The 10,811-nt window shown below is 57.1% G+C and overlaps 1 protein-coding gene across 3 annotated transcripts; it reads left to right on the top strand.

The window, feature by feature from the left end:
- Positions 1-430: 430 nt before the first annotated feature.
- Positions 431-9,743, top strand: CCDC71 (coiled-coil domain containing 71). 3 transcript variants are annotated; one of them, XM_030569758.1, is made up of 2 exons: positions 431-462; positions 7,227-9,743. In XM_030569758.1, exon 2 carries the CDS (start codon positions 7,288-7,290, stop codon positions 8,461-8,463), a length of 1,176 nt encoding a protein of 391 aa, XP_030425618.1. In that variant the 5' UTR covers positions 431-462; positions 7,227-7,287; the 3' UTR covers positions 8,464-9,743. The 3 variants fall into 3 exon arrangements, with proteins under 3 accessions (XP_030425618.1, XP_030425619.1, XP_030425620.1); XM_030569759.1 differs by having other exon boundaries at positions 433-466; XM_030569760.1 differs by having other exon boundaries at positions 448-466; positions 7,235-9,743.
- Positions 9,744-10,811: the final 1,068 nt, after the last annotated feature.

Genomic DNA, 10,811 nt, shown 5'->3' with positions numbered 1-10,811 from the left:
GAGGGGATCAATTGGGGTTAGGAGGGGGAGGTTGGGGGCCAGGGGGGTTAGTGGGAAGGGGTTAGAGGTCTGGGGTGGGGGGCAGGTGGGTCATGGGCTGAGGGGGCCTGGGGGGTCAGTGGGAGGGGACCTGGGGGGTTCATGGGTGGGGGATCTAGGGGGTCAATGAGAGACCTGGGGGGATCTGGGGGAGGGGATCAGAGGGGTCAGTAGGAGGAGACTGGGGAGGCCTGGGGGTGGGAGTCTGGGGGGTTTCATGGGTCAGGTCTGGGGGGGGGGTCTGGGGGGTTTCATGGGTAGGGGTCTGGGTGTGGGGGGGGTCAGTGGGAGGAGACAGGGGGCCTGTGGTGGGGGGGTGGGGGGCGAGGCCGGAAGCGGAAGCGGACGGCACTTCCGGCGCTCGGCGGCAGCCATGTTGGAGCGGCGGCGGCGCAGCGGCGGGTTCGGGCTCCGCGGCGGCCGGTAGGTGCGTCCGGGCTCGGGTGGGGGCGCTGCCGGGTCCCGCGCTGCGCCCGCCGGGACCGAGGGGAGGAGCCGCGTCCGCCGGGCCCCGCCCCCTGCCCGGGCCCCGCCCCTCTCTGCCGCCCGCCCCGCCCCTACCCCACCCCCCAGGCCCACTGCCCCGGCCCCGCCCCCTGCCCGGGCCCCACCCCCTCTGCCGTCCACCCTGGCCCCACTGCCCCACCCCCTACCCGAGCCCCACCTCCTCTGCCGACCGCCCCACCCCTGCCACGCCCCCGGGCCCCTTGCCCTAGCCCCGCCCCCTGCCCGGGCCCCACCCCCTCTGCCGCCTGCCCCGCCCCTACCCCGCCCCCAGGCCCACTCCCTGGCCCCGCCCCCTGCTCAGGCCCCACCCCCTCTGCCGTCCACCCGGCCCCACCGCCCCACCCCTGCCCAGGCCACGCCCCTCTCTGCCACCCGCCCCCTGCCCTGCCCCTGGCCCCACTGCTCTGTCCCATCACCCGGCCCCCTCGCCCCACCCCCCCGTCCCACTGCCCAGCCCCCTCGCCCCACCCCCCCGTCCCACTGCCCAGGCCTGCTCCTATTTGCCCTGCCCTGGGGGCCTCCATCCTCAATCTGTCCCCCAGGGTGATCTGTTATCCTCAGCATCTCTCTTCTGCCTTATCTTCCCAAGAGATGCTCAGGCCCCTCCTCCTCGGGGGTGAGCCCCCCGTCCCTCAGAGGGCTGCCTGATCCCCTGGCTCCGTGATGTAGTCGGTACTTGCCCCCATGTTGTTAGTGACCCATTCTCCTGTGGTACGAGGACCAGAGAGCTGGATCTGGGCCTGTAATGAGCCAGGGTGTTGAGTAGGGGTGGGAAAGATGCGGTGCCTGGGAAAGTCATTTGGGGGGAATGGGGAGCTAGGAGTGACAGCCTTTCTCCTGGGCAGACGGGCCAGTTTTAAATCCTCCTTTGTCACACGTTCTCTGCCCCAGACACATGCCAGCAAGGCTGCAGCCGGAGTCACGTAGTGCTGAGTGTGAGTAGGGGAGCAGGGGTGTCACCAGGGGCAGGAGCGGGTCTGGGTTCGGGCAGCGCTGGGCGGCTTTTCCTCTGGGGGTTCTAGCCCATGCTGTTGATTAGGTTAATAATGTGAATAATTTCAAGTAGTTATAAAAAGTAGCAATGGGGCCATGAAAGAAATACATAGCGGTGCAGTGCATCTGGGGAACCCGCCCTGTGCTGTCAACACCCTCGGGTCAACAAGACTTGATTGGCACAACAAACCGTCCAGGTATTGCCAAAGTGTCAGAAAGTCAGACCCTTTCAGAATCTGTCTCAGGCAGGTGTGACCTGCCCACTGGGGGGTGCGCGCTACACTGGGGGTTAAGCCCCTCTGCCGTTGTCATTCCGTTCAGTCATGGGTGCTCCATAGTGCCGTCCCCATCCGGCTCCTCTCTCCCCACGTCGGGCAGTTTTTCCGCATTGCCCTGTGAACAGACGTCTCTTCTGATGCGGGATAATCAGTGGAGAGATTTTTCTCACGCTTGGTTGTGTTCTAGACACTGAGGAGAAAGCGAATGTGTCCCACTGCCTGCACAGTCTCTTCTCTCTGGGTTCAGACCCTGCTTTGTAAGGGCCAGTCTCCCTCTCATGGAGCCTGCCTTAGTTGTGAACGTTTCACTGCAGGTCGAGTGCGGCTGCTCCCAGCCGGGATCTGCTGGAGCTCACTTGGCTGCTGGTTTTCATTTGTCCTTCCCAGTGGCTTGTGTGCTGCTGCTGCTGTAGGGACTGATTAACTTCATGAGCACGGTTTGGTTCTGGGTGGGAGTGTTTGCTTCGGTGGCTGGGATGCTGAGCCCAGGAGGTGCTGTTCTGTAGCAATGGATTCTCAGCCACTAGCAGGGGCGGCTCCAGGCACCAGCACGCCAAGCACGTGCCTGGGGCGGCAAGCCACGGGGGGCGCTCTACCGGTCGCCGTGAGGGCGGCAGGCAGGTTGCCTTCGGCGGCATGCCTGCGGAGAGTCCGCTGGTCCCGCGGCTTTGGCGGACCTCCTGCAGGCGTGCTGCTGAATCCGCGGGACCAGGGACCTCCCACAGGCAAGCCACCAAATCCGTGGGACCGGGGACCTCCCTCAGGCAAGTCGCTGAATCTGTGGGACCGGGGACCTCCCACAGGCATGCTGCTGAATCTGCGGGAAAGGGGACCTCCCACAGGCAAGCCGCCAAATCCGTAGGACCGGGGACCTCCCTCAGGCAAGCCGCTGAATCTGCGGGACCAGAGATCTCCCACAGGCATGCTGCTGAATCCATGGGACCGGGGACCTCCCACAGGCAAGCCGCCAAATCCGTGGGACCGGGGACCTGCCTCAGGCAAGCCGCAGAATCTGCAGGATCAGGGACCTCCCACAGGCGTGCTGCTGAATCCGTGGGACCGGGAACCTCCCGCAGGCAAGCCGCTGAATCTGCAGGACCAGGGACCTCCCACAGGCAAGCCGCTGAATCCGTGGGACCGGGGACCTCCGGCAGGCAAGCCGCTGAATCCGTGGGACTGGGGACCTCCCGCAGGCAAGCCGCTGAATCCGTGGGACCAGGAACCTCCGCAGGCAACCTGCTGAATCCGTGGGACCGGGGACCTCCCGCAGGCAAGCCACTGAATCCGCGGGACCAGGGACCTCACGCAGGCGTGCTGCTGAATCCATGAGACCGGGGACCTCCCGCAGGCAAGCCGCTGAATCCGTGGAACCGGGGACCTCCCGCAGGCAAGCCTTGAATCCGTGGGACCGGGAACCTCCCGCAGGCAACCTGCTGAATCCGTGGGACCAGGGACCTCCCTCAGGCAACCTGCTGAATCCATGGGACCGGGGACCTCCCGCAGGCGTGCTGCTGAATCCATGGGACCGGGGACCTCCCGCAGGCAAGCTGCTGAATCCTTGGGACCGGGGACCTCCCGCAGGCGTGCTGTTGAATCCTTGGGACCGGGGACCTCCCGCAGGCAAGCTGCTGAATCCACGGGACCAGGGACCTCCCGCAGGCGTGCTGCTGAATCCACGGGACCGGGGACCTCCCACAGGCAAGCCGCTGAATCCGCGGGACCAGGGACCTCACGCAGGCAAGCTGCTGAATCCACGGGACCGGGGACCTCCCACAGGCAAGCCGCTGAATCCGCGGGACCAGGGACCTCACGCAGGCGTGCTGCTGAATCTGCAGGACCGGGGACCTCACGCAGGCGTGCTGCTGAATCTGCAGGACTGGGGACCTCCCGCAGGCAAGCCGCTGAATCCGCGGGACCGGGGACCTCCCGCAGGCAAGCCTTGAATCCGTGGGACCGGGAACCTCCCGCAGGCAACCTGCTGAATCCGCGGGACCAGGGACCTCCCTCAGGCAACCTGCTGAATCCATGGGACCGGGGACCTCCTGCAGGCATGCTGCTGAATCCATGGGACCGGGGACCTCCCGCAGGCGTGCTGCTGAATCTGCAGGACTGGGGACCTCCCGCAGGCAAGCCGCTGAATCCGCGGGACCGGGGACCTCCCGCAGGCAAGCCGCTGAATCCGTGGGACCGGGGACCTCCCACAGGCAAGCCGCAGAATCCATGGGACTGGGGATCTCCCGCAGGCATGCTGCTGAAGCCGCGGAACCAGAGGACCTCCCGCAGGCTTGCTGCTGAATCCATGGGACTGGGGACCTCCCGCAGGCGTGCTGCTGAAATCCACGGGACTGGGGATCTCCCGCAGGCAAGCCGCCGAAGGCAGCCTGCCTGCCGTGCTTGGGGTGGCACAATATGTAGAGCCACCCCTGGCCACTAGACACTTGGTGGGTAGGCTGGGTGGTAAACCCCATCTCTTTAATCTAGCTCCTGACTACCCAGAAAGTGGTGCAAATGGCTTGGTTTGAGAAGGTGGAGTCATGCAGACAATTCCTTTCACCCCAAGTCCTGGGAGATGGCTGCTAGTTGGTGTCTGTGCAGGATGTGCTGATTAGGAATGTGCACCTCACCCTAGGAGGGAAAGTATGCATAGCTGAGCTTTTAATGAGCATGGAATGGCAGGAGAAGCCAAGGGCAAGGAATGGCCTTGCCGTAGGGAGGTTTTCAGTTGGTTTCTTTCTGTGCAGATTGGGTCTTTATATATACCTCCTCTACGGCCTTCAGCCACATGGCACAGCCTTTCTAAGAAGCCTCTGCTTGCCGCTTCCAACCCCCAGTGAAGTATTGAGGCGTTAACTCCTTTCACTGATCACTCCTGCAGAGTGTCAGATTATTGACTCTGCCATGGAATTGTCGCACGTTTAAAGGCGTCTGAACCTGTCACAAGGGTTTGTCCTGTTAACACTTTCAATTGCCCCTTGGTGTTTGGAGGCATTATGTTGATGGACAAAAGCTATTCTGGTGGCTCTAGGAGTATGGACTTTTGGGTCATTAACTATAGAATCGTAGATTCACCATCTCAGTGGATGCACGTGGTATCACTTGATTTATTGAGGGCATCACCTGGCATGTGGGTGAACAAACTTGGGATGCAGCAAGAGACAATTTTGTTGATTAGACAAAATACTACTTACATTTTATCAGACAGTCATTTCTTAAACTATACTTTTTTATGAACATAAATGTATATAGAAATAAGAACACTTCCTGGTCTGTTTCTGTATTCAAATGTCATTTCAAAAATCCACAGTAAAGTGTGCTGGCCATCTTTGTTCTTGGTGCAGGTTCCAATTCCCAAATGACAATTGTATATTCTGCACCCTGTTCAAAACATGTCAGCAATTCTGCATCCCTCCACTGGCTCCTCATTCTCTAGCCTATCAAACACAAGCTACTTGTCTTCACTTGCCTTCCTGGCCTATCTCCTCCCTCTCTTTCTCTTCTCCTTCACTATCAGGATGTCGACCTCCATCTCCCATTGGCCGTGAGGTCAGCCTCCATTGTCCACACACGCTTTCTCCAGCATTGCCCCTCATGCTTGGCAGGAGCTCCCTGTAACCCCTCAAAGCTATTTCATTATCCACCTTCAAAATCCTCCTCAACCTCTCCTTGGCCACGAGACCGACACAAACATTGACGGACACTACTGCTGATCATGCTGGCCCGTATTGTCTCATTGTTCCCTTGTGCCCCTCGTCTGTCTAAATCTTTCGCTTGGGTCTCATTTTATAGTTGGGTTAGAAGCTTTTGGGGAGGGCCCATCTCTCTAGGGCTGCTAGGTGCTCTGGTAATAAAAACAATGACTCTGGAAGGAGGTGGCGGATGTGAGAATACCTGTGGAATTTATCTGTGAGGTGGTCATTTTTCAGTCCATCACCTGGGTGCTTCCCTCTTTCATTATCTCAGACCTTGGACTGGCTTTGAAAGGAATGTTTGATAAACACTGAATTCCACTTTCTTACTGGTTCGAGAGGTGTCTCAGCAGCTGCAGGTTTTTACCAACTCTTCACATTTTACCGCTTTTGTCAGCCTTTAGTTGCCATTTCCAGCTGTAGAATCAACCTGTTGCGTCCGTGTTGGCTTCAGCCTGCTGGCCTAGTGTCGGCTGACTCCGGTTCCCACACAGTGTTCTGCCATGCTGGCTCCTTTCTGGGTTTGCGTCCTGTTCTCAGCTGCTAGCGCCATTCCCCCAGCGGAGGTAGCTGAGTGCTGCTAAAGGGAATAGCAGTGCTGGCCCTCAGCCCCAGGTGTGCAGACCTGCAGAGAGCTCCAGCTCCTGCGTCATAGCCAGGGTTCTGTTGTGGTTTCTTGCTTGTATTGTCTTTGGGGAGTGAGCGTCCTTGGATGAACAAGGGTTTGTGTGACTGCAAATTGCAGGGGAAAGGAAGTGGGAGGAGGGAGGGAGGTCATGCTGCCTTTGTACGCAGCACTGGGGAGAGCATGGCTGGAATAGGATCCAGTTCTGGGCTCCGTACTTCAGAAAAGCCGTTGAAAAACTGGAGCAGAGAATGGTCAGAGGGTTGGAAGAAACATGGCTTATAATGAGAGACTTAAGGAGCTCGGTGTCTGAAGAAGAGCCTGAGATGGCTTGATCCTGGTCGGTAAGCGCCTACGCAGGGAGAGGGTCTCTGCAGCAAGAGCGCTTTGATCTGGCCGACAGAGCAGAATGAGCCAGTGGCTGCAGGCTGAAGTGTGAGTCTGGAATAAGGTGCATGGTTTCCAGTGCGGGGTGTTTAACCAGTGGAACAGCTGGCCTAGCAATCATGGTGGATTCTCCGTCACTTGAAATTGTCGCACCAGGCGCTGCTGGTTTTCTAAATGAGATGTGGTCGTTTAACCCCAAATGATTAGTCTGGATGCATGAATCACTGGGAGACGTTCTCTTGCCTGGGTTACGCAGGGGGTCAGACTACCTCAGGGGTGGCAACCTTTGGCACGCGTTTCGTCAGGGTAAACATCCTGGCAGGCCGGGCCAGTTTGTTTACCTGCCGCGTCCGCAGGTTCGGCTGATCACGGCTCCCATTGGCCGCGGTTCGCCGCTCCAGGCCAATGGGGGCGGCGAGAAGCAGCAGCCAGCAAATCCCTCAGCCCGCGCCGCTTCCCACAGCCCCCATTGGCCTAGAGCAGCGAACTGCGGCCAGTGTGAGCACTGAACCTGCGAATCTGCAAACGCAGCAGGTAAACAAACTGGCCTGGCCCGCCAGGGTGCTTACCCTGGCGAGCCACGTCCCAAAGGTTGCCGATCCCTGGACTAGATGGTCACTGGCATTTAAGAGCTCAGAGAGTTCTCCGTAGCCTTAGAAGCCTGGAGATTGGTGTTTGGGTTGTGCTAACTGTCTTCTCTTTCCCTTTGAGGTGTCCAGCGCTGGTTTTCAAGGAATTTGGAGCTATTGGAAGTGCCTACTACCCTAATGCCATGAATATTGAGGTGAACAATGCGGAAGAAAAAGCTGTCCATTCTTGGTCAAGAATCTCTTCTGCAGGACAGAAAGCCCTGGAGGAAGCCCTCAGAGTCTTCAACCCCATGTCCAAGGACCTTTCAGACACCGAAACCCAGCTGGTGGCCTTTCTCCAAGGCCTCAAGGAGGAAGGCTACCAGCCCACAGTCTTAAGGAGCAAGGATGTTTATGGGTACAGCTCCTGCACGGCGGCTACTCCCAGCCAGACACCTGACAATTCAGACACAGGCGCTGCTGTCTCTGACTGTACTAACGCTCCAGTTAGAAGCCCTGCCGTGACAGCAGAGGCGCCTGGGACACTTGGGGAGGTGTCAGTCGGCTCTCCTAACGTTCGCACCAAACCTGTCTCTAAAGGGAGGGCCACAAACCTGCTGCTGAACTCGTTGAAAGAGACACGGTCAGGCACATCGAAGGCCTCAGCAATGGGCTTCCCAGCTAATATGTACCCTGACGTGTATCCAGCCATGAGACTCTCTGTCGTGCTGGAAGCTTTGGTCCCACTGAAAGCCACAGCATCCTGTTTAGAGTCCAAATACAAAGAGGGGCATCTTGGGATCTCCCCCTCGGACCTGAAGCTTCTCAAGGCGTCGGGTGCCTCGAGGCAGAACGCTAAGCTACCCGCAGGGCAGGTGGACCCCAAAGGCTACAAACACGTAGTTACGAAAGCACCAGATTCTCCCGCTCTAGCTGTAACGCTTCTGAAGGGAACTCAAGGCGGGGTGCTAAAGGAGAGCAATGGTTGCAAAGCATCTGGAATCCTGAATGGGAGGATTACAGACAGCACATCTCAGTGTTGCAGTGGGGGGTCACAGGCCAAGGCCTTTACAAATAACGCCAAGGAAGTTCCAGCGGAGAGAACTGAATGGAAAGACAGCAGTAGTCAGGAGACTGTTGGGCAGAAAAGGAAAAGAGCCGAGGAGATAAAAGAAGCACCACAGAAGAAGAAGAAAAATGCCATGAATAAACCTGAATTAGGTCAGAGCACTTTGAACCTGCTGAGATCCCAGGCCATTAAGGTGGACAGCTCGTCGTCAGATGATGAAGTGAGGAGGAGAGCACAGAAGATCCTTAGGGTTAACCTGTCCCCTGTGATCAGAATTCAGCCAGTGTCCCCCTCTCACAATGTCCCCTGAGTTCCTTCCTTTTGTCACTTTTCTCTTAAATACATAAGTGTGAACCAGCTGCCAGGCTGTGGAGATGTGTAAGAGCCACTTTCATTCTCTGGTGTCAAGCAGCAGTGTCACAGCCGGGACCTGCAGACTTTGGGCAGCTCGCTCCACAGCTGTTTTGGCTGCCTGGCAACGTTCTGCAGAGTTGGACTGCGCGAGTACAAAGCCGTGTTTAGAAATCCAGGACAAGGACTCCCAGCCCCCATGGTGAGCTGAGCAAAGCCTGTGCTAGCGTTCTGGGCTGTGCTTTTCTGAACATGTTGGAGCGTTTGTCTGTGCAGTGGGACGCGCCAGACTTTCTCCTGACGTTCATGCACTGTGATATTTTACTCTTTTTCAAGCTGTACATTTATTGGTTTTATTTTGATCAAATTTTATAACTTTATTCTCTATCTATCTGTCTACACACACACACACACAGTGCCCTGGCACTGTCTGAAGACACATCTCCTCCGCCCCTCTGGAGCTGGGTTCGCCCTTCAGTCAGTCTTTTGTCGAAAGGTGCCAGGTTTTCTTTCCCATTGTCAGTGTTCTTACCTGCCTGTTCTGGGCTCTCTTGAGAAGCTCAGAAGCAGGCAGAATTATAGCCACACATTTGTCTCTGGAAACACCATGCTGGATGGAGGCTTGCCAGCTCGTAGCTCTATCCTATTCAGGTCACCTCGGCAAAGAAAATGGAAAGTAGGGGAGGGCTGATTGGGCTGTTCGCTCTGAGTCTGTCTGCCACCCTTTCGCTGTTAGCAGAAATGCTAAATGCTTCCTGCGGGTTTGCTTCCAAAGAGCGCCACGGGAAAGGTGCTGTCAGGCCCCGTCCGTTAACTTAAGCAATGAATTTGTGGCTGGTTGTCGACCTAAGATCTGGGGCTGCCAATCAGCGGATACTTAATATTTCCTGGCCAGAACGTCATCACTTGAGTGCTGCTGAACGTTCCAGTGACTTGTGAGTTAGGTTGAGAACTCGCCCACTGTGCTTCTGAATGTATCGAGTGTTGCTAACGTTCTGCTGGCTCCAGGGGAATGTGTATGGGTGAGAACCAGAGCACAGCAGCAGCAGGTTCATCAAAGGAGTTTCCAGCAATTTTTTTTAACATTTCAAGAGAATAAGGTATTAGTTTCTGGGGAGTGGTTTGCACGGGGTTAAGCCACTGTATATTTATTTCTCATCCTGGATTTCAGATTTGCCAGCTCTTCTGGGATTTTAGGGTGATGATCTGCTGCAGGGTATAAAATCTTTCTCTGCTTAGAGTCTCCGTGCTTAGTTCTGTGTTTGGGGAGCATGAGAAAACAAGGGGTAGGTGCCTCCTTCCCTCCTCACGGGGAGAGTGGCAGGTACAGGCTGGGAATATGCTTATCGCATTTGCACTTGCAGTTGCGTTGCTGGGTGTGATCTGAAGGCAGAGCCTTCACTGGGTACAGTTGGTTCTGCCTTTTGCTGTTGGAAGGGAATTGCCAATTGCATGTGAACTATTGTAAAATTCCGACTGTCAGTGCTGGATGGGGTGTGACCATCGCCCTGCACAGAGACAGCCTTCGTCATCTCGCACTTGACTAACAGGGAGTCTCCAGCCAGAGACCATGAAAACAGAAAGGGGCATTTTCCCCCTTCTCCGGAGGAGAATCGATCAAAGTGCTGAGGCTGTGTGGGAGAGCCCCGTCTCTCGTTACCGGGCGGCCCTGTTTTGTTAACACACAAGCACACCAGAAGGTCGCACACTTTGGTGCATGCATTGATGAGCTGTGCGTCCAATGAGGGAGCAGCATATTAAGCTATTGCCTGTAATGCATAGGCAGCAGCAGGGGCGTCAGAGAAGCTCCTCTGCCTGCAGCACCAACTGGACCCCAGGGCCTGATTTCCCTTTCCCTTACACAGGCTTTTCCAGATCCCCCAACCCACAGCCTTCTGCCAGCTGTTGCCTAGAGCATCCTCCGGAACAGCGCCGGAGCAGTGTGGATTCAGCCACCGCGGGCCATGGCGTGCAATATCCCACCTGGCGTCGGCTGGCTCCGCTAATCTGCTCTTCCACGTAACACGGCGGCTGGTAGCTCTTCTTCCTTGGAAAGCCAGCCCCCTCCATACAGTATCCGGCCAATCTGTGGAGCACCATTCAAGAGGGCACAGCTGCCCCCCCCCAGCCCCACAGCAGTCGTGCTGTCGGGAGTTGCTAGCTGCTAATGCCATCGCCGGCCAGGTGCTTACCCTGCCATAGGACGTGACCTTCAGTGGCTGCCCTGGGTGGCTATAGGATGGAAATGTTTCCTTTTCACTCTATTTTCACAGCCCTTGTGTTTGAATTTTGCAGAGTGTTCCCACT

Source organism: Gopherus evgoodei, chromosome 7 (assembly GCF_007399415.2).
Source record: "Gopherus evgoodei ecotype Sinaloan lineage chromosome 7, rGopEvg1_v1.p, whole genome shotgun sequence".
In the NCBI taxonomy this organism is placed as follows: Eukaryota; Metazoa; Chordata; order Testudines; family Testudinidae; genus Gopherus; species Gopherus evgoodei.
This window is presented reverse-complemented; position numbering and strand designations above follow the sequence as displayed.